At 32.7% G+C, this 22,523-nt stretch overlaps 3 protein-coding genes across 9 annotated transcripts; 1 reads left to right on the forward strand and 2 right to left on the reverse strand.

The window, feature by feature from the left end:
• Nucleotides 1-3,832: 3,832 nt before the first annotated feature.
• Nucleotides 3,833-4,638, reverse strand: LOC133692723 (14 kDa proline-rich protein DC2.15-like). Its single transcript, XM_062113856.1, has one exon. The coding sequence runs from the start codon at nt 4,532-4,534 to the stop codon at nt 4,100-4,102; it is 435 nt and encodes a 144-aa protein (XP_061969840.1). The 5' UTR covers nt 4,535-4,638; the 3' UTR covers nt 3,833-4,099.
• A 3,478-nt stretch (nt 4,639-8,116) lies between these two features.
• Nucleotides 8,117-8,813, forward strand: LOC133679951 (14 kDa proline-rich protein DC2.15). The gene has a single exon (XM_062102698.1). The coding sequence runs from the start codon at nt 8,215-8,217 to the stop codon at nt 8,608-8,610; it is 396 nt and encodes a 131-aa protein (XP_061958682.1). The 5' UTR covers nt 8,117-8,214; the 3' UTR covers nt 8,611-8,813.
• A 3,814-nt stretch (nt 8,814-12,627) lies between these two features.
• LOC133676369 (oxysterol-binding protein-related protein 2A) lies at nt 12,628-21,269 on the reverse strand. Of its 7 annotated transcripts, none has more exons than XM_062098040.1 (12): nt 21,044-21,255; nt 20,452-20,938; nt 18,459-18,821; nt 17,312-17,408; nt 16,507-16,937; nt 15,581-15,736; nt 14,895-15,062; nt 14,636-14,776; nt 14,295-14,525; nt 14,067-14,186; nt 13,386-13,575; nt 12,628-12,976 (listed from the first exon to the last, which is right to left on the reverse strand). In XM_062098040.1, exons 2-11 carry the CDS (start codon nt 20,854-20,856, stop codon nt 13,396-13,398), a joined length of 2,292 nt encoding a protein of 763 aa, XP_061954024.1. In that variant the 5' UTR covers nt 20,857-20,938; nt 21,044-21,255; the 3' UTR covers nt 12,628-12,976; nt 13,386-13,395. The 7 variants fall into 7 exon arrangements, 6 of the variants coding, with proteins under 6 accessions (XP_061954024.1, XP_061954027.1, XP_061954032.1 ...); XM_062098043.1 differs by having other exon boundaries at nt 18,459-18,818; nt 21,044-21,252; XM_062098048.1 differs by having other exon boundaries at nt 14,067-14,180; nt 21,044-21,249.
• Nucleotides 21,270-22,523: the final 1,254 nt, after the last annotated feature.

Here is a 22,523-nt window from a genome sequence, read left to right on the forward strand (position 1 = left end):
GTATCGTTTCTTAGATATTATCAACCTATATTACTTCCTATCACAATTTATTTGAACATAAAAAAGTTTTAAGAGAATATTTTTAATTGTTGAGACAACATTATATTAAAATAATATATTAATTTAGAAATTAACTTGTTAAATATAGAATATAACTAATAGATTCCACTGAGTTCAATAATATTTTTTTTAATTTAGTTAAATGTTAAAAAATACAAAGACTAATTAAAAATAAAACAAATATTAAAAAATAAAATTAAATAAAAACTCAATATTAAAGGTTAAAAAAAAAAGAGAGAGGCAAAGTTAGACACGCTTATGAAAACAAAATGAAATTAATTATTCATTAAATATCATAATATGTTATACAAATAGCAATTGAGTATAATTTTGTTTTAAAAAATAATTCTTTAGCTCATGCATTTCATGCGGTGAATATATTGATTACTATATTTTACATTTACTTTAAAACATAATTATTTTTAACAATTTAAATATATCTTTAATTATTAACCTGGTTGCATATATATATATTAGTTTTTTTTTCTTATATTTTTTTTGGAAAACCAAAAATAAATCTTAATTAACAATTCAAATATCTAATGAAAAAAAAATTATTAACTTCTTGGTCGTAATATAATCACATTTTCTCTTTTATGTTTTATTGTTTTATGAAAATTTCCCTCATATCACCAAAAGAAGAATTAATTAAAAAAAAAGAAAATTAAAGAAAATTAAAAACTCTATATAAAAATGAAAAAAAAAAATCAGGCATGTATGCCTAGCCCGAGTAACACAACACACCTCGACCTTTAAAAAAAGTTCAAGTGCATGGACCTTCCAACTCAAGCTCGCATGTTTGAGACCTTTTCCTTATATTTTATAAGGGTCGTTTATCACTCCTACTTTTTTTATATATAAAAGAAAACAACTTGTCGATTGTTAGAATATCCAATAACCACTATGATGGTTAAAAATTTAGGGGAAGGATTCTTTTTGTCACAATTTCAATTTTTCATGCCATTTTCACCTAAAAACATCTCAAAAACAATATAAAGCCTTTATAAACCACCTTAGTGACCCTAAAATCATTAAAACAAAATCAAAATCAATTGAGTAAAAAAAACCTAAATTGAACTTGATCTTCATTTACAAGAGTGCTTAGAGAAAAAAAAATATCACCATCAAACTCCCCTGCTGAATGAAAATTATTAATAAAAAAAACAATAATTTTTATCACAAAAAAGTAGTTAAACCAATAACTTTATCTTTTCTTATTATTTTTATAAGATTTTATCTCTCATCTTTCCAACTCAGCAATGAAAATATAAAGAAAATAAATTTTCATATCAAAATTGAAACAATAAAAAATATGGGGACTCTAGAGAAAGAAGAAATGGTATGAGGGAGAAAAAAAAATCATACCAAATAAATTGGTAAAGGGCTTTCTCCTTATTTTACACTTTGACCCCTTATTTTTATAATTTCTTTTTTCTTAACAAATTTGAACAAATTAATCATTAATTTGTCCACTAAAAGTTATATATTTTTTATTTTTTACATTAATACATTAAAATTATAAAAAAAATTAAAAAAATATCAATTTAATATTTCTCAGGCAACATAACAAATTAAAAACCATATTAAACCAAAAAAATTAAACACAGCCTTAATAACCTATCACATATATCAAACTGTGATCGCTAGTGTGCACGTCACGTGTAGGCAAGTTTAACAAATTGATGGTAGGATATTGACATTTCAAACAAGATAAGGGACCAAAATCAGATTAAAATAAAAAGTAGAGACTGAAGTTCCATTGTACTGAAAATCCAGGCTATTTTTTTTTTTCCAACTGAAATATAATTAACTAACGCGTAACTATCCATCGTTGTTCGTTTACAGAATGAAAAGCTGGAAAGCACAGAGGATTGTTCACGGGATTGAAACTTGTGTGCTTAATACTCATCAAGGACACAAAATTTATTGATTTCTTAGTTGGGTTTATTTTATAACGAACAAACAAACATTTGATATGAGGTCAAATGACATGTCGTTTTCGCATCATTAGGTCTCAAAAACATACAGAAACAAGTATATATATTCAACACGTTTAGGACGGCCATATATCATCATTAACTGCTTGAAAACTAAGCGTTTTAATTGGTAAGTTTGAATGAAACAAAATATGGAATCTTTGCCTTTTCGAGCAGCGGGGAAGTGAAACGGAAGGGAATGTTGACTGTTTTTCTTTTTGCATGTGACCATGAAACGCGTTTACCTTAAGCAAAGTTCTCAGTCACGGGCTGAAGTTGCAATCGACTTTATGGAAATGTGTTGGTGCTCTTGATCAATGAACTAATTAAAGAGAGCAGTGCTGTCTTTTAACAGCTACTTCTATGATCAGTAGAAGTGCTCCAAGGAATAATTAGCAACAGTTCTGGAAAATAAAGACATGCTTGTTGTCTCCACTTAGTGCGATCCAAGCTCGATTATTGTGGTGGCTTTGAATTAGTCTTAATTTTCTTCTGAATATATTTTCGTGGTACAGTCCAGTGAAAAGTCCATTTACACCAGGAAAATAAAAACCCCAAAACTTTGCATATATATATATATATATATATATATATATAATGCTTTGGACCGAACGATTTTGGGAAATTGTCCGCTTTGGAACTGCATTAGCTTTCATTTGACAGAAAATTGTACAACTGTTATGGAATTTTGCTTAGATCGACGCAAAAATAATGTTCAAAGGCATCGATCTAAGAAAGCTCTTGTTAATATTAACTGCAAGCGAAGGAAATTACTGGCATGATCACCAATATTTTTCGACTTGGCTTAAACTAGCTCGTTCGTATTTGCTGTCTTCTTCTTCTTCTTCTTTGGTTGATAAGAGATGACATGTGTAAATCTTGAATTAAGGACCGCATTTCTTTTTGGAAAAGAAGCAGTCCATTGGTAGAAGGGTATTTCTATGATTACCTTAAAATGTTGTATATATATAACTTATAAAATAATAAAATAAATTTCATGATGCCTTACTTATTAATTCCTAATAATTTCAAAATTACCAGATTAATTATACCTTTGTTTTTACTAAGATAACATTTTAGAGAGAGAATTATACTTAATTATTTATAAGTATTAAGATTATGAATTGATAAAATAAATTTGTTCGGTGTAAATGTCTTTAACATTTTCTAATATTATTGTCAAAAAATAATATAAAATCATTTTTGAAACCTCATCTAAATTAAAATTTAAAAGCTAAGATGGTTTCTAAAAATAATATAAACTTTGATGATCAAACAATACCATCTTCACTCTATCTTTAATTAAAATTAAATAATTAAACACAAGATAATGACAAGAATGAATAAGTCTGAAACCCAAGAGGATTTTTAAGTTAACAATGGTTGTTTGAAAATATTATCAATTAAATTAAATGGTATTCTCTTCTTCTTTTTTCTTGGATAAATTATCCCACATGTAATAATTATAAAAATACTTGATAATATAAAAATTAGGAATGGATTGCCAATCACAAGATTTAAGTATTTTTAATGGAACCCAAACTTAACTATTAGTTTATATATATATATATATATATAAAAGCCTTAAATAGCTTCAACGAACGCGTCAAAAACCCTAAATTTCAAACCAATTGATAACATCAAAAGGCTGCTAGAATATAAATGCATGGTATAAAAGATCGAAATACTTAAATTTTTTGAACCATCCAGTGTAAGCATACATATTTTATTGCAAATTGTAGACATATATGGGACATGATTTTACCACGCAAAGATTTTAAACAGGAATGGACAAATTTTAACAGAAGATTGGACAACATTGGATTTCAATCACGACCATCAACTACTAACAGAAACATTCATTTGGTATAAAAATTAATACATTGGAAATCATCAAGGAAAACTAAACTTATTCGTGGAAACTGAATAAAAGAGAAAAGCACGTAACAAGCGAAAACAAGCAGCTGTTTTCCTTACATCACACAATTCTTAATAGAAAATCATACTTCAGAACATGCAAAATGACACTGTAATAAAACCATGATGGAGAGATATAAATATATTTAAGGACATTGGAAGTCTTTGGGAACCTTCTTTCCACAGACATTGATAAGCAAGCTTAGGGAAATTGGGATGTTAAGGTTGATGCCCAAGATGTTAGCTTTGATGGCAGTGCAAAGACAAATAGCAGCCTCGAGATCAAGAAGGCCTTGAATGACACTGCAGCAAGGTTTTACTGGGGGTGAGCCAATGGTGACGTTAAGTAATGAACCGAGCAAGTCAGCGCACACACCTAATTTAAGTGCATCCTTAGGGCACTTTCCACTGGAAGGGCTTGGTGTTGGGTTCGGGTTCGGGTTCGGGTTCGGGTTCGGGTTTGGGCGCTTTGGTTTAGGATTAGGAGAGGGGCAACCACCTCCACAAGCAGTGGCTAGGGAAAAGAAGAGAAGGTTGAATGCAAGAAAGAGAGCAAGAGATGTGGTTCTTTTGGGAGCCATTTCTCTCAAACGCTAATGGCTTTCTTTGAATTTAGTAGTTACAGTGCCTTCTAGCTTGCTAATAGAAGCTATAGAAGAGAGCACTTGTAGTGATGAAGGGATGTGCAATGAGGAGTAGGTTTTTATAGAGGTCAAGGAGGTCCAGTCCGTTAATTTGATGTTGAGACAAAATAACAAGAGAAATGGAAGAAGCCCATCCACCCATGTGTGATCCTGGGAATTTAATTAGCTGGCAGCGGACAGGCAGAATTTTAGGCAAACTCTTGGATGCATGTGTTGCAGCTAGGGATTTGCAAATTGCCATGTTCCTTGGCCCTAGCATTATTACAGTGGATCTATCTAGTTAGCCAAAATCTCGGTCATTCTGGTTTCATTAATCCTGTGCATCCACAGAATAAAGATGTTCTGGTTGTTTGAGTGTCTCGTGATGGAACAAAGTTGAGTCGCCATATGTCCCATATCAGAGTTGGTGGAGGGTTGGATTTTCCAAAAAAGAAAATTATTCATTTTCACTTCCTTTTTCAAAGACTGCTATTCTTTTCTACTTTCATTCTCATCATGAAGGGTGTTACATATCTCTTACGTAACCCCCCTTCTATATTAGGCCAGATCCTGCGCTGTCAGCTGCCAAGGACAAATCGGTTTTCATGATCTTAAGCTTTCCCCAATGGTCACCCTTCAAAACGCTCCCTCTTCACGATTGACTTTGTAATCTGATCCCTTACCGTTTTTCTTCTACAAGCCGTACGGAATCACTATGAAAACAACGAGGGTGCAAAATATAGCTCACAAGGTGAAGAGCAGACTTGAGAAAAATAAAATAAGCATGCAAGGAAACTAAAATGACACTGACAATGCTAATCACAACTCATCTTTCACCGCGGAAGTACTACCACTGATCCATATCAGGAGATCCATTGCAATCAAGCCATGCATAAATTTGCAGAGATAAACCTAGCAGTACCTCAAGAAAATTATTTTTAGTGGTTTTTGTTAAACACGCCAAATAATGGATAGCCATAATTTCAATCACAGCTGGATTTTTCTATGGGTTTTTCCCCCTTTTAATTAGTGTTCCAAATGTACTATTTATGAAAATAAAACTTGGATCTTGTCGATTTATATAAATTGTGTAGTAAGGAAACACACTTCCATCTTGGCTTATTTGATTCGTGTGGAAGTTGCTTGCTGGATGGAGTGTCACGGGCAACCCTAAAACCTACCATCTGGGGTCCACTGCAGATTTTGATGAAATTATGTCTGCTACAGCCGAAGAAAATATCAACTTCAGCCATTTTTACGATTTCTTAATCTTCCCACCATTCATACCCTGTGGAGCCAGTTTTAGCTTTAGATCCACTAGCCTGTGTTAATTTGATTGCGATTTCTTAACCAAGTCAGCATCGATCCAATCTTGCAACCGATCCATGATCTTATTTTAATTATTGGTTTAATCACTAATCAAAGATCGGTATATGATTCTAATTGGTTTTATCATTGTCTAGAATGCTTACGCGTTAATGATGTACATTTGGAATTTCGAGCTAAAACAAGAATACTACGAATTTATACCTGTGCATTAATTTCCTCTGTTAGCGCGCAGGTCGACGGCCATTTGTCAATATTATGTATGTGAACTCACTAGCCAACAGAAAATTAGGGCCTGATCCGTAAGACAATTCTAACTTCTTCGATAGATTCCTGACAAGGGCGAGTGCAGAAGACTAAATACAAAACAAAACGATATTTGTTATTTGATTGAATCTACAACATCGTGGGTACGTTATAACTCTGATCAGAAATTTGAAAAAGAAAAAACAAGAAGAATTTTTCAATGATTTCATTTTTCAATGTTTCCCTAGCTAGTAGAGAAGCTTAAAAGGTTACTGCTTTGAAAGTCGTTGGCATTGGATCTCGTTCTTTGTCTGATCTCTTGCTTGGTCTTAGATAGCCTGGATATCATTGATTAGAGAATCCTTTGTGAAACATGCACGTAGCAATTTTTGACTTAATTGAGTCTCTTCAATTAAAAAAAAAAATTGTTTGACCAACAATTACCTTTCCTTTCATTATGGTAACTATACACATAGAATTTCACATATTAAAAATATCCTAAGAGTCATATCAAAATTACAATAATAACTTTGATTACAAGAAAAAATATTGAGGTGTTCTTCACGTATAAAAATCCTTTGATTAATAGTCAGATTTAAATTTTATTTTGAATGAAAAAATATTTACGAGAATTAAAAAGCTTTAACCGTATGAGATATTAACTTGATTTGATTTGATAAAAAGTATTCACACGAAGTTGAAAGCTTTTTTATGTGATGTATGATTATAGCTTGACTTAATTTGAAGAAGATGAAGAGTATTCACACCAGCTCGGAAGCTTCAATTATACAAGATCTTAACTTGATTTAATGAATAAAGGGATTTTGTTTCTTTACTTTCTTGATAGATTTGAATTTCTTTGAATTTCCTAAGTATTTACACTTGTTTTTCAATTTATACTTTTTTCTTCTCTTTTGTCTTTTATGCTCGTCTTTTATATTATATGCTTTTTTTTTATTTTGTGGCCTTGTTGTCTATTTATATATAAGTTAGGTGCAATTTAATTCAAATATCATTTATCTAAATGGTGTTTTAGAAAAATTAGTTTGGAAATTATTTAAAATACCCTTAACTAGAGGGACACTAAAGTAAGATTCATTAAATATATTTAAACTAAGTTTTTTTAATTTATTTTGATCCCAAATCCAATAAATTTACATTTTTTCTTGTTATAAAAAGCGTGGGTCATGATGGACATGTAGAAATTTTAGTGTCTAGGAGGCTAATGCTATGCTAGGAAATTAAAGATCTAAATCCAAGATCCAACCCCTCACTCAACCCAAGATTGCCCTTCTATATTGGTTTTGTGTTTTTCCTTATATTTTATGTATCAATATTTCATAAGAAGTGGGATGGGATCAGAGAAGCAAGAGAAAATTTAATAAGTACCTATTAAAATTGAATTTTCTTCTTGAGCCACTCTCCTCAGTGATTGCGGGCTAGTGTTGTTGTCTAGCCATTTTTTCTATCGTCATGGACCCACATATACTGGGTCTACTTGTCAGAGCCTTCTAGTCTTTTCCTGGGTCAGATGCCAGTGGTCTGGTTCTCGGCTTCATGTGCTCTCCTAACTCCCTTTGTGTGGGCTTCTGAACTGCATCTTTTGTATCTCTCTCTGGCCCATTTATAAAAATGGAAAATCCAGTTTTCTGTACAATTAAAACGATCTACCTGTTGAGTCGCAAACCCTAGCACGAGGCCGCAGGATTATGTTCACGGGGTGCCTAAGCAAGCCACTCATCAATCTTGTGATCCGGAGAATGAAAAAATAAATACCTAAAAAACTAATTATGACAAAAACCCACCTGTATTTATCTTAGAATCTCTTACGTTGCCAGCTAAATTCACAGCCAGCCTTGCTCAATTCACATGCTCTCCTCGCTGGTTGTCGACATTTTGTTTTATGCGTACTGTTTTGTCTTATCAGTTGTAGCAACACATTCCAAGGAGTCCATTCCACTCTATAAAACGCTCATGCACTTTGTTATTTCCACAATACTATAAGCAAATTACTACTCCTACGGCATTTCGTCTCTACTAATTTCCATACAGTGAAGTCTGAGGAGATGGGTTCCAAGGGTTCATCGGCTGTTCTCTTCCTCTTTCTCAACCTTCTCTTCTTTGCCCTAGCAAGTGGGTGCAACACTTGTGTTCAGCCTAAGCCTATCCCAAACCCCAATCCAAACCCTATTATTTCAAGAAATAGCTGCCCTAGAGATGCCCTAAAGCTGGGTGTCTGTGCCAAGTTGCTTAATGGCGCTGTTGGTGGGGTTGTTGGGAGCCCACCAGACACACCTTGTTGCACAGTACTTCAAGGACTTGTTGATCTTGAAGCAGCCGTTTGCCTCTGCACTGCTATCAAAGCTAACATCCTTGGCATTAACATTGATATCCCAATCTCCTTAAGCTTGCTTATCAACACTTGCGGGAAGAAGCTACCCTCTGACTTCATTTGTGCCTGATCATGCACTGTATTGCCTTGCCTTTCCTTGCCTCTGATGCAGCGTGTGCTCCTATTCCAGGAATTATTTCTTAGTTATTTGTGTTTTCGTTGTGTGACAAGTACTGTTCGATAACCTTTCATTGGAATCATTTTCTCATTGTAACCCAAATTAGAATGGCCATCGTGCAGAGCATAAATTCAACTTCTTATTAATTTTTTCAATTGGATGAGATGATCAATGATTAGTTTCATTTAGTTAACTACAATATAATGCAATTACAGCATAAAAATTACACCAAAGAATCATTTTAATCAAATAATTTAATTTATTAGACGAGTTCTCAAAAATTACTTTATAACATAAATGTTTTTGTATTCGTCAATTGATTTTTATATTATTCTCTGTACATATTTAATCTGATAGGTTTAAGTCTATGATAATTAATGTGTTATTTGTATTTGAGTTTTTAGCATTTTTTAACTGTAAAAACTTAAATCTTTTTTCTCATTGTTTATAAACTTTGGACTAATTATTAGTCTCTGTATTGTATATAGGCAACCTGCCATGTAATTACATTTGATTAATTTAATCCATAATGCAATTCACATTTTTTATAAATAAAACAAAATTCTATATATGCGCCGGAGTTGAAGTTATTACACTGCAAGTGTTACGCCCATTTGTGCGTGCATGTGTGTGAAAGGCAATCGTACAGAACTCGTTGGTTCCTTTTCTTTGGTTAAAATAGTGAAATTTCTTTGGTTATAAGCAGCACTTTGAGGCCAAATCACTTGAGTAATTTTACCAACTACGCAAGCTCGTTTGTAGTTAATTTCAAACAATTAATCTACCTAGACTTTATCTATTTCAATACCCGTGTGTGGAATGTTATAACTTATAAGGCTTCCGGTAATTTTGTTCAACTGGCCATTCATTATATATATATATATATATATATATATATATATATATATATATATATATATGGTAGTTATGATTATTGAAGCATTTTAATAGAGAATGTTTTAAAATCAAAGAAGTATTAACAAATTGTTTCAAATAATTGAACTACCATTCAAATCAACAATACAGATACCCAAAGAAAAGAGATCGAAGCATAACAATTAAAAGATTTTAAAGTAAATAATTATTTTTTTCTAATTAATTGACTCAAGAAACCATTCTTTGTAAGGGAATCTCCAAGTATATTTGGGATTTAATGAGAAAGAAGCACCAAAAAACAACTAGAACAAAGATAAAACAACTTCAAGTACTTTGAATAGAATTTGAATTGCTTAGGATGAATATAAAAGAGTCATTCATAGACTATTTTTCATGAACACTAGCAATTGTTAACAAGTTACAAATCCATGGCAATAAAATGAAGGATATAACCTTCATTGAGAAAATCCCTCAATCATTGACACCAAAATTCAATTTTATTGTGTGTTCAACAGAGAAAGGTCAGGATATTGATTAATTGCAAAGTTCATTGTTGATTAATGAGCAAAAACTTAATAAACAAGATAAGGAGGAGCAAGTTTTACAAGTTTCATCTAATAATAATTTTTCTACCTCAAAAAGAGTCATAAGATGAAGAGGAAGGAACACAAACAACAATAATGGTAGATTTTTACCATGTCATAAATATAAAGATAATCAGTCTTTTAATTCTCAAAAATAAGAAAAATGATATGATTATTATCATTCAACATTTTATATGCGAAAGTTAATGGACAAATCAAAGGTTAAATGCTTCTGGTGTCTTAGATATGGACATTACAAATATGAATATAAAACTAATTTGAATAAGAATGGTGGTAGAAAATCTAATTTTATAGAGAATGAAGATGAAATGTCTTTATTGATGGCTTGTAATATAAATGAGAAAAATCACTAAAATTTATGATATTTAAACACTTAGTGTAGCAATCACATGAGTGGAGATAAATCAGTATTCTCTGATTTATATGAATCTTATCAAGATTTTGCGAAGTTTAGTGATATTAATGCTAATAAGAAAAGAAGTCTATTTCTTGATTGAGATGAATATGATATTGAAATTGTGTAGAAGTTGATTAATAATGAGAAAGAAGAGCTAAGAAAAGAAGTCGAATATATAGTTGAGGATATAAAAGTTGTTCTTAGGTTGCTCAAAGATGAGTGTGATAGCTTTAAACTAGAGAAGAAAGAAATACAAGATCAACATAAGTAAGATGTTAAGTCACTTAATCATAAGCGTGAAGATTTCGTGAGTAAAATGGACCAAGAGCGCTCTAAATGGTTCAAAATGATTAAAAAAACATGTAGACTTCTTATTGGGCATAAAAATGCATAATATTGGAGGTAGTTTTTATAAGAAGCATGAAGAGATTTAAAACTACTCTAGTGATAAAGAGAAAGCCTTTAAGATATATATATATATATATATATATATATATAGAGAGAGAGAGAGAGAGAGAGAGAGGCGAGCTTTAACATATTGCTTCTCTTAGGGAAAAAAATAGAAAAAAAGTTGGAACAAGTTTCCCTAGGTATTAAAAAAAAACTTAATGATGAGAAAATGGCAAGCCTATAAAAAATACATCACAACTAGTAAATGATTAAAGTTCACTTGTAATGTCAGCAAATAATGATCAACGATCACAACATGTTAGACAAAAACCTATATGGATACGTGATTATAAGGCAATTGTGATGGATCAATTTGATGATCCACTTACTCATTTTGTTATATTATCATTTTGTTATATTATCTTATTATGATTATATAACTTTTGAAGATGCTATAAAAGAAATAAAGTGTCAAAAGGTTATGGGTAATAAAATTAATGTCAATAAGAAAAACAATACTCGAGAATTGACAATCATTGGTGTAAAATAGATATTCAATACAAGATTAAAAAAACATTATTGATAAAATGAGTGTTAAGAACATCAATTTAAGAGAGGAAATATTAGATACTAGTTATAATCCTAATATATGTAGGAATCCTTAATAAAAAATAACTAAAATTGTTAGATTATTTTATTTTTGATAATCAAATTGTTAGATTAATTGATTAGAATCCTTGTTTAATTAGATTCCTAGTTAGATTAGAATAGTGAAAGGTATAATCTCCACATAAATATAAGGATAAATATATTCAGTGTAATTAAGTTTAATTTAATTAATAAAGCTTGGAAGGTTAATCCAAATACTTGTGTGTTTTATTTTCAATTAAGTCACTTAATCATAATCGTGAAGATTTCATGAGTAAAATGGATCAAGAGCGCTCTAAATGGTTCAAAATGATAAAAAAAAAAAACATGTAGACTTTTTATTGGGCATGGAGATACATAATAGGATATTGGAGGTAGTTTTTATAAGAGGTATAAAGAGATTTAAAACTACTCTAGTGATAAAGAATATATATATATATATATATATATATATATATATATATATATATATAGAGAGAGAGAGAGAGAGAGAGAGAGAGAGAGAGAGAGAGAGAGAGAGAGAGAGAGAGAGAGAGAAGCGGTTGGAACAAGTTTCCTTAGATATAAAAAAAAATTAATAATGAGAAAAATAAGAAGCATGTTAAAATTGCATCGCAACTAGTAAATGATTAAAGCTCACTTATAATGTCAATAAATAATGATTCATAATCACAACATATTAGACAAAAGCCTACATGGATGCATGATTATAAGGTAATTGGAATGGGTCAATTTGATGATCCACTTACTCATTTTGTTATATTATCTTATTATGATCATATAACTTTTGAAGATACTATAAAAGAAATAAAGTGTCAAAAGGCTATGGGTGATAAAATTGATGTTAATAAGAAAAACAATACTCGGGAATTGACAAAACTTTCAAAAAACCAAAAGATCATTGGTGTAAAATAGATATTCAAGACAAGATTAAAAGAAAATTCTTCATCGATAAACTAAGTGTTAAGAACATCAATTTAAGAGAGGAAATATTAGATACTAGTTATACTCCTACCTGTGTGTTTTATTTTTAATTAAGTTGGTGTGGAATGATGGCAATAATACATTTCCTTTTTCTTTTATTTCTGACAGAAATATAAATAAATATCAAAATAAGATTTCCAGCCAATGGCTGGTGTAGTTCAAAGAACTGTAACAAATAGAGAGAGAGAGAGAGAGACTACATTACACAAATAGCACCTTATAGCAGAAAATTACGAATGCTACAAGTAAATGGCTCTATCCTGTCCATCCTCTGTAAACTGAAAAATTAAGGCGCTCGCTCACTAAGTGTCCACAGGAAAAACTTTGTCAACCTTGGACTACAACCTTTGAAAGTGGCTGGAATCTGGAACAACCCAAACCAAATTGATGTCCACAGCTTGCTCTGTGACAACCCTTTCTGCATCATCAATAAGCGCAGATCAGTTCTAATAGAAGGGCTATTGTCTGTGGTTACTTTTGATTTCCACTTTTTTGCTGCTTGGAAATTTCGTTTTCAACACAAGGAATTTTCTATGAATGGTAAACACAATTTTAGAGGGACCTCGTTTTACTGTATCACAATGCATGTCTACTCCTTCATCGTTTAACCCTTTCACCAGCTAGCATGGCATGGGCAGAGCACATGCCGGGTCCAAAAAAACAAAAATTGGTGAAAGAATTTCTAGACTAGGATATATAGTCTCCGTATTGATTCATGCTTTAGGTTCTCGTTTCACCACAAACAATGGTGCAGCAGCACAAAAAGTTTTCAAAGAAGTTGCACTTTTAAGAAAGCGTAAGAATGCAGTTTTTAGAATAGTATACACCTCCATCAAGTCAAGGCCCTTCAGAAGATTCCACAAGTTCTTCATTGAACTCGCCAAATATATTTGGACATCCATCCCAGTTTCCCCGCTCTCGGGCTTCCCAGTAGCCACCAACATAGCGGAAAGATCCATTTTCACCTTCCTTTTGGAACCATCTTGGCTTCCATCCATGCTCTTGTAATTTCCTTGACTGCATAGAATGAACGAAAGTATAATGACCTCCAATAAGGAATGATGACGGGTCTTTGTGAGTGCACATATAAGGTTTATGACTCATTCCAGCTCTTAATATTCAAATCTAGCCATGCAAAGAATTCTTAAATATCATTTCTTCCAGATTTATAATCTGATATTTAGGGGTCTAAATGATGTTGATCGAAGTAACAGAATCAATCAACATCTAGGCATCAGTAAACTAAAAAAAACTACATAACAGCCTAATTGTCCGCATCTCATTAGTTCATATGTAGCACAAGCAACAGCATAATCACACCAGTGATATCTAATCTCAAGTTACTAATAGTGATTAAGTTCAAATCTTAGCTGAGGCAAAAAAGAAATCTTCTTCCATCACCAATAGAAAGTCCAACTCCACACACCATGTTCTTATAATTATTCCAACATATCTGCACTAACATTAAGTATAATTAAGTAAAGAAAGATCAAGAGCTCTGAATATACCATTCTTTGCCTCTTCTCCAGCCGCTGTTTCTCTCCATTTGCTTTTTCATATTCCCCATTCTCCAAATGCCGCTGGTCTGGTCTAAGCCTGGAATCCGTGGGCGGGAGCTTCTCCTTAATCCGTTATCAAATACCCGGGATCAGACATGGCTATAAAAAACAATTAGAGATGCAAACGTGGAAAAGGGAAATGGTTACTAGAAAATCTATATGATAAATCATCACTACCTGGAGTCCCGGCGTTAATTCATTTAGAGTTATAGCAAATGATGACAAGTTGTACCGAGTCAGATTAGGAGGTGGCTTATTACTTTTCCAAAGCAAGGTGGCATTAGATGAGGTAATGCGATCCTTTGACTTGCCAGTGCCATCGCCAGTAGTATAATGCATGCTGTCGTCCCACTTCCCAAATAATGAAGCTACTTTATTACCTGAAACATCTTCAACGAACCCTTGGACCTATAAATACAGGACACTGAATGAATTGGAAAATAACTAGAACTAGGACCAACCATGTTGTATTCTAATGAGGAAACCATATGAAGACAGAAGACCTAACATCTTCTAACCTGGTGAGGATTTCTGTCAAGAATAGATTGTTCTTTGAATTTGAGTTTGCATGAATACTGTCGATTTCCTTGTATATGCATCATCCCATGGTGATCACAATACACTTTTCCAAGGATAAGATTATAAATCGTTGTTGTGACCTGACAGAAGCAAATATTGTGTCAAATCAAATGCACCATACTGATAGAAATGGAAGCTAGAAGATCAAAAGAATTCACTGGTCTTATCCTGCACAGACAGTCACACAGAAGTGTATACCTTGCTCCACTGGAATATTTCACCATCATCAAACTCGACGGTCAGAACTCCAACAGGGTCGAGCTGAATTGACCGCCCCCAAAATTTTGTGCGGAGGTTGCTGTCACCCCAGAATTTCCACCCTCTACCTTCGCAGTGGCAGGCAATGAGAGTTGGGTGGTGACTAACCTGTTTCAACTCAAAATATCATTGAAATGTACTTCATCTGAAGAGAAAAGCATTCATGACCAGACAGTTCCTTTATCTTCCCAAAGAACATTTTGTTTGGCTCGTTTCACCTATTTGACAAACTAAATGAGCAGTTCTATTTTGTTTAAATAATTTCAAATAGAATTTTACTCCCAAACCCTGGACAGTGATTTGACCAGCATCTAGTTTTCTTCCCAAGTGTTGCGATTTATAAAAAAATTTAATTCCCCTTTTCAAAAAATGTGTGGTGCAGGCAGGCCCTTCCGCATTTATTAGGAACTAAACAGTCATGTTTTTCCTAAAAAATTTCCTATGCAATAAATTGAAACTCTGCCAAAGTATATGTCATAATCTTTCATTCAGTATAGAAAAGAAAACAGTATATCTCAATAAAAGCTCAGTCAGCAGCTGGCGATCAATTTGAGTTCAATATAAGTATTAAATACAGCTTAGGTTAAGTCACCCTGTTCTGTTGTAAATCGGAGAAGATTACTGACCTTTTCAGAGAAGAAACGAACTCCTTTATCAGGAAAGTCAGCTTCATAAGTTTCTCCTAGCAAAGGATTAAAGGGTTTACAGTGCCGGCCTTCAGAGGAAGCATATCCAGAGATGGCAAAAGCAGCAACATTTAGGATCCTTAGGACACTGTTCCCCTGAAAAATAAAACACATCGGAACAGTGAGGACCAAACAGCAATCCAATAAGATTTTCCTTTTTCATGAAATATTTGATGCTGAAAACATGCCAATAAGTCCATGAAATGAAAGAAACTGAGACTTAACAACGCATGCATTTTACTGCATGCCTAAGATTTTTTATACTAGCAATTATAGAATTTAAATGCTATCTGAAATCCATCAACGTCTACTGGTCAAAATATGTGAAGGTTTAGCCGAATTCCATGCATGGAATTCAAGAGATATTGTTTAATGGAGTCAATTATATTTACTTGGGGGGGCACTGGTTTTCCCATAGATGTTAGATCGGCTATTGTTATTTCACATGGCACCTTAACGTACAAGTCAGTATCACAGCAAGGAAACATCATCAACAGAGAGGAGATCAGTTACTGAAGTCCTCAGGTTTCCTAATTACTCATAGATATTTAAAATGCTTATAAATACAATGATGTTTGTTACAAAGACCATAATCTGTGAGAAATGTCCAGATATAAAGAAGAATAAAATCTATCACTTTCCATAGAGAATCCGTGTTGTTTACCATCTCATTGTTGACAATAGATAATTTATGAATCTCACATGCAAGTGTAAAAAACATTGGACTGCCATGTAAAGAAACACAATAAAGAATTTGCAATACTCAAGACACTTAGATATGTGCATTGTGTAATAATGAAAAGGTTGTTCAATGTGAATCAAGACATGAGGAGCATCTAATAGACTAAAAAGTATGTAACTCTTACTGCTTTTCCACACTCATAGGCTCTGTCCAAAAGATAGGAGTACTCCAAGTCCTCAAAGCACTTCTGAAGAGAGGATATTGGTTCATTAAAGTAAACAGGGAGACAAACTCGTGTGAGATCCTTCCCCACATTGTCTTTGATCATAGACCACAGACTGACCCCTTTCTCTTTCTCAACCGGGTCAGGAAGCTTTTTTCGCCTTTCAATATGTGGATATCCAGAACTACAAACTTGCTTATCAGCACGCATTTTCTCTTCACTATCAAGTTGATTAAATCTCCTGTGCTTCTCTGAGTACTTTGCAGCTTCTGTCATTGATGTCGGTTCAGTAAAATATTCTTTTGTGTCATAAAAGGAGGTTCCATCTTCATCTGACACTTCCTCAAGCTCTTGTTTCTCAATATCATCAGATGATTCAGTTGTGCTATATTCTGAAATTCACAATAGGACACCAGGGATAAGGCTACATGGGAAAAAGCCTTGTGAAATATCGTTATTGATGCAAATTGGTTGAGCAGGAAACCTTTTAAAAATAAAAAAGATAAATAAATAAAGCATAGCAGAATATTAATGAACTATTGCTCCATAAATATGAGACAACCAATTAACATCACTAAAATCAAGAAAGAAGTTGTATAACATTCTGTATTTAAAATATTTCAACTCCATGAAAATACACCAGATCCCCTCAAATTTTTGCTGTGTAAGCAGTAGTTAACTTCAGTGATCAGAAGAAAGACAAAATTCTAGTAATTTGCACGAGTAATGTGTTTAAAATAGGAAGATGAAGTGCCAGGTACCATACCACTATATTTTCCACGTCCTAAACTTGAAAATTCATGCTTTGTCAATTGATATTCACCATCTGGAATTCCTGCGGTTTCAGCCTCGATATTAGCTGCCTGCATAAAAAAATTAAGAAAAAAAATTATCACTGGGGTTATGCAATGCAAGCTTATTTCAAAGCATACATACTTCACAAAATAATACCTGCAACCATCCACCTTATAAGGAAAACAAATAGTTATATCAAGAAATATAAGATCTAAAGCAAACATTAGAGAAGCCATGGTACTGGACATAATATTACAATTCAAATAGTTTTGGGATCAACTTTGTCAATTGTCACAGACTGTTCATCACTTGCAATGCAAAGACAAAAGTATCATGTCAGTCATTACTCAACACTAATACTAAGAAAACAAACGTGAACCTCTATGTTCGAAATTAATATTATATTGGTCTATGTTTGGCAGAATATATTAGTGATTCTTTATTCCATAAATTGAAATATATAGCAACTTATTTTGTCCAGGCACTCCCATCAATTACAAAGCATTCACACTTTTCCAATATGCTGTAATAGTCTCAGATTTTACAAATGAACAATAGAAATTGCATTAACTACCTGCAAATTATATTTTTTTTCAATTCAAAACCCTATCGGCATCATCATGTGTCGTTCTATTAACTCTCTGCTCTTGCTCGTGCACTATAATAGTAAGTTTTCAAACAAATTTCAAAAAGAGATTAGAAAGCATAGTACATGTTAGAAGCACGTAGGACATGTTTTTACTACTCAGGAAATGCTAAGCTGCTACCTGATCCATGAAGATATTGGAGATGCACAAAACCAAGGATTTTCTCGAGAAATACGCTTGTCAATAACATTTAATCTACATAAGCTAGGGTCATGTTTGTATTGTTAAAAAGATGAAGATTTGTTTGGCCACCCTTAGTATTTTTTTTCACTTGAAGACGAACAAATACTTGAATCCATCCTCTCATTAAATAATTTGTGTTCAAGAAAAGGATCGATCACAACAATTTTAAAATTGACATGATAATGCAATGAACAAAAAAGAACAATTCATTCAGATGTGTAAAAGAGCATAAATATACAGAAGATCACTACCAATATCTCCAATAGAAAGTTAGTGGTTATTAGTTACCTCCAATTGCCTTAATGTGTCTAGCAAATTGGACCGTTCTTCACAAAGAACTTTAACTTGTCCTTGTACTTCAGAAAACTCGGATAGCATGATCTGCTCGCAATCCTTTACAAGGTTCTCATTGATACCCTCTTCAAGTAAACGTTTTTTAAGCCTGTCAGTTGAGATAGACAAATCATGTGATACAAGGGAGAGACTATCATTTAGCGATCTTGATGGAAAGAGGCTCCGGGTTGAGACCAAGGCTTGTATCCAAGCTACTCTATCTCTCTTTGAATCAGTCCTCAGATGAAGTGTCTTTGTAGCTGTAAATATATAAAACCGCCTATCATCGGACTTGCTCTCACGAAATGATGAGATCTGCTACACCAATTCAGACAACATCCCGATAAACATTCCCGACAATTGCATATCATCACATTGTTCAATATAAACATACTAAAAATGCTATCTTTATTCTTCACAACTAAGATTGTAGCATGATTGTCTAACTAAATCAACAACAAAAACAAAAATTAGGAATAAGCTCGAATAATGAATGTGTTCTTAATTTCAAATGGGGATAACATTTGAAAGATTCATTTAGATAAGGAGAAGCTATAATGTTAAAGGACAAGGCTCCCCATGATAAGTAACAAATCACTGTAACAAAAAAAAAAGGACACGCCCAAGGAGAAACCGCTAAGACTCTTGAACCGGGTCCTGCCCACCTTTCATCTAACCAAGAAATAACCCAAGTAGGAGCAAAAGCCTTTAACTAATGTAGGGCCAAATGGCGCCTCAAAACCACCAGTAACGGTAACAACACGGACTAATGTTTGGCCACGAGAATATAAATCAGGTGTAAGAACTCAAAAGCGAAGAACCACCGCTCAGATTCCAAAATGTTTTGGTCAAAAAAAAAAAATGAGACCCCAAATATGCTAAAGCTTGTCACTGCTAAGAAAGAGGCATAAAATTGGAGTCTGCTGGATCTACTGATTATAAAAGAATATGCTTAAAATGCTTGCAAAAAAGCTTCATTTTTTTCTCTAGGTTATAAACACTCGCAGTAGAATTAAAATCAATAAACTCGGAGACTTTCAAAATAAGTGAAGCCCGCACCTCCCTGTCTCAAAATTGTTCAGTGACTGCTTCAATATCAAAACCATCAACTCAAGTAAAAAAAAAATCCAGTAGCTTATTATATAAAATAATAATAAGAGAATTACCCACGTAGCCACTCAAATCCCAAAAAACAAACACCTAAATCCAGTAACAAACAAAACCCACCTCATCATTTCGGAGAGACACGCCATCCCTACCATTTGATCAATGCCATCTTCATTATTTTAAAGACAAAAAGAAAAGGAAAGAAGAAGAAGTAAACCTAGGTGTGAAAAAAACAGTGCAGTAAAGAAGCTAATGGATTTGGCATTGGATGGGATGTGTGTGAAAACAAAACTCAAGTCAATGATAAAAAGCAAGAAATGAAAGATCATTTGATAGTTGCTAATATCCATCCATTCATTCAACACCGTTGGTGTGACCGAAGCTTTAAATACCTAACCTACACCGTACCTTATTCTAGCTACACCACCCACCCACCCCCACAACACACCAAAACCCCCCCTGCTGATGTGACCCACTATGCATTAACAACCAGTTGAAACTGTAAAAACACAAACCAAAACAGAGTACTCCATCCCATACATTAAAATCAACAACAAAAGCAAATTAAAAAGGAAAGGGAAACATCTCCTTCTTTTGCTCACTCAAGTATGAATCCAAAACCAATTTGGCAAGATAAATAAATTGATAGAATTGGTAAAGAAAAATAAATCCAATGTAAATTTTATTTTTTTTTCCAAAAACTTTCCGATATCAGCAACAGTTCCTCCAATACCGCCCAAAAAAATAAAGAAAAATGGACGAATGAACAACCAAACACTTTCACTTCATTGATCCATAAATATTAATTTCCCGTTCCTGGTTTTCAATTTACTCATGATACCTTTAGATGGACAGTGCCAACAGTTTTTTGCGGTTTCTGTCTCCCACTGCCACGACTATCCCATCTCAATAATCGATTCGTCGATATTTCTCCAATCAATCTAACATCATCACACAGATTAATACTCTCCGGCGGCCGACGAATCTTCGAGTAAGAAAGCACACCATTTTTCAACAAGAACCACCGCGATCTCCACCCTTTCCCATAATTCGTCCACTTATACAGCACCCCAGCCACCGTCGCCTCCGATCCCGCCGCTTTCCCCCCTACATTGCCGCTAGATCCGCCGGAAAATGTCGCCGGCAACGATCTTGCTCGAGTCAACGTTGCATCCGGTGATTGGCTCCCGATATCTGGACTCTCAAGTGAGATGCAGCATAATGGATGCATTTCTCTGACCCTCATCTTTAGAGCCAAGAACAAACTTAATGCTAATTCGCTACAGGTAATAAAAAGAAAGGCAATCCCCACATCAAGCTAGCACTTGCTGCATTGACACGCACAAAAAGAGAGACGATAATGAAAACAAAACAACAGCATTAATAATCAGAAGAGAAATAGTGAGAGAATGAACAGGGTGTTTGGGCAGTACCTGTGAGAGAGAGAAATGGTGAAAGAGATGATTCTGGTTTCTGGGTTGTTTATAAAAGGGGTCCTTGAGGTATAAAATATTTATACTGGTACAGAAGAGTTGCAGTTTTTGTGTTATATTTATGTATAGTATGTGTATGTGTGCGCGCAATGCGTTGAAGGAGGAGAGTGAAACTGAGGGAGGAGGGGTAATTATGGAAGAGAGGATGATGGCAGAATGGTAATTCAAGTGTCAGTTTGAGCTTCCTCTTCTTCTCTCTTTTTTTTTTTTTTTTTTTTTTGTTTTCTTTTCTTTCAAGAGAACAGTAATGAGTATATTAATTTATTTGATTTCTGAGAGTGCAAGCAAAGACGAGGACGGAGGTAGTTGATGATTTTTATCGTACTCGTTGCATGGTTTGGATTATTAAACTATTGAATCGATGACGTCTTATATTAAAAGTAATTTAAATCTCCATTTTAATATAATTCTTAACTTTAATTTAAGAAAAAAATTATAAATTAAAAAAACTTAAATTAAGAACCATAATTCAAATATCAAAATTATAAACCAAATTTAAAATCTTAAATATCTAAATAACAAAAACCACAATCTATAGTAAAATATATATTTGCCTTTAACCGGAAGTGGAGCGGTTGATTTAGTCTAACATAAAGTGCAAGTTTGGTTTAACTGGATAAGCAAAAGGAGGGACCACATGTTATTTTACCATGAGGAAATTAATTTATTATTATAAACAAGGAATTGTTTGTAAGAAAAAAAAAATACTTGCGTCAAAATTAATTGATTGTAATTCACGTCGAGTAAATCTTGAAAACATGAATGGCTCTACTGACGTGCAGATTTAAAAATGTAGTTATAGTGGTTTTTTTAAAGTATTTTATATTTAAAAATATATTAAAATAATATTTATTTTATTTTTAAAAAATTATTTTTCACATTAACATATCAAAATAATTTGAAATATCAAAAAATTATTAATTTAAAGTAAAATAAATAATAAAAAAATATTTTTAAAAAAAAACATTTTTAAAATATAAAATACAAACAAGATAAATATTTTAAAATAAAAAAGGATGAAAAATGTTCGTAGTGAGCTATCTGTTGCATATAAATGCAGGCAATATAAACGATGAGAGATGAGTATAAGATGAATTGCAATTTTTCTACAAATAGCAATTTCAATAAATTACTATATCTATTTATTAGTTGAGGTGTTGTTATAAATTAATTTATAAATCAGTATAATATTCTTTATATAACGAAAGAATCTGTTTGATTGTTTTTTCAATGAATATATTTTTAAAAAATTTAAAAAATTTTATTTTTTTAATTTAAATTATTTTTTATATTTTGATTATTTTAATAATCTATATCAAAAATAAATTTTAAAAAATAAATAATTTTATCTATTTTTTATTTTTTGCTTTTTAGGCTGGAATGCAATAACATTTTTTCTCCAACTTTTAAAGTCAAAATA

This window comes from Populus nigra, chromosome 1 (genome assembly GCF_951802175.1).
Source record: "Populus nigra chromosome 1, ddPopNigr1.1, whole genome shotgun sequence".
Lineage (NCBI taxonomy): Eukaryota > Viridiplantae > Streptophyta > Magnoliopsida > Malpighiales > Salicaceae > Populus > Populus nigra.

Bases quoted from the DNA above. Each gene is read 5' to 3' on its own strand.
- LOC133692723 (XM_062113856.1), bottom strand. From the start codon at position 4,534: ATGGCTCCCAAAAGAACCACATCTCTTGCTCTCTTTCTTGCATTCAAC.
- LOC133676369 (XM_062098042.1), bottom strand. From the start codon at position 20,856: ATGAGGGTCAGAGAAATGCATCCATTATGCTGCATCTCACTTGAGAGT. The intron at 15,737-16,506 runs GTAAGAGTTACA...TTTATTTTTCAG, and splicing joins CCTATGAGTGTGGAAAAGCA to GGGAACAGTGTCCTAAGGAT. The intron at 14,187-14,294 runs GTAGTGATGATT...ATTTGATAACGG, and splicing joins AATTAACGCCGGGACTCCAG to ATTAAGGAGAAGCTCCCGCC.
- LOC133679951 (XM_062102698.1), top strand. From the start codon at position 8,215: ATGGGTTCCAAGGGTTCATCGGCTGTTCTCTTCCTCTTTCTCAACCTT.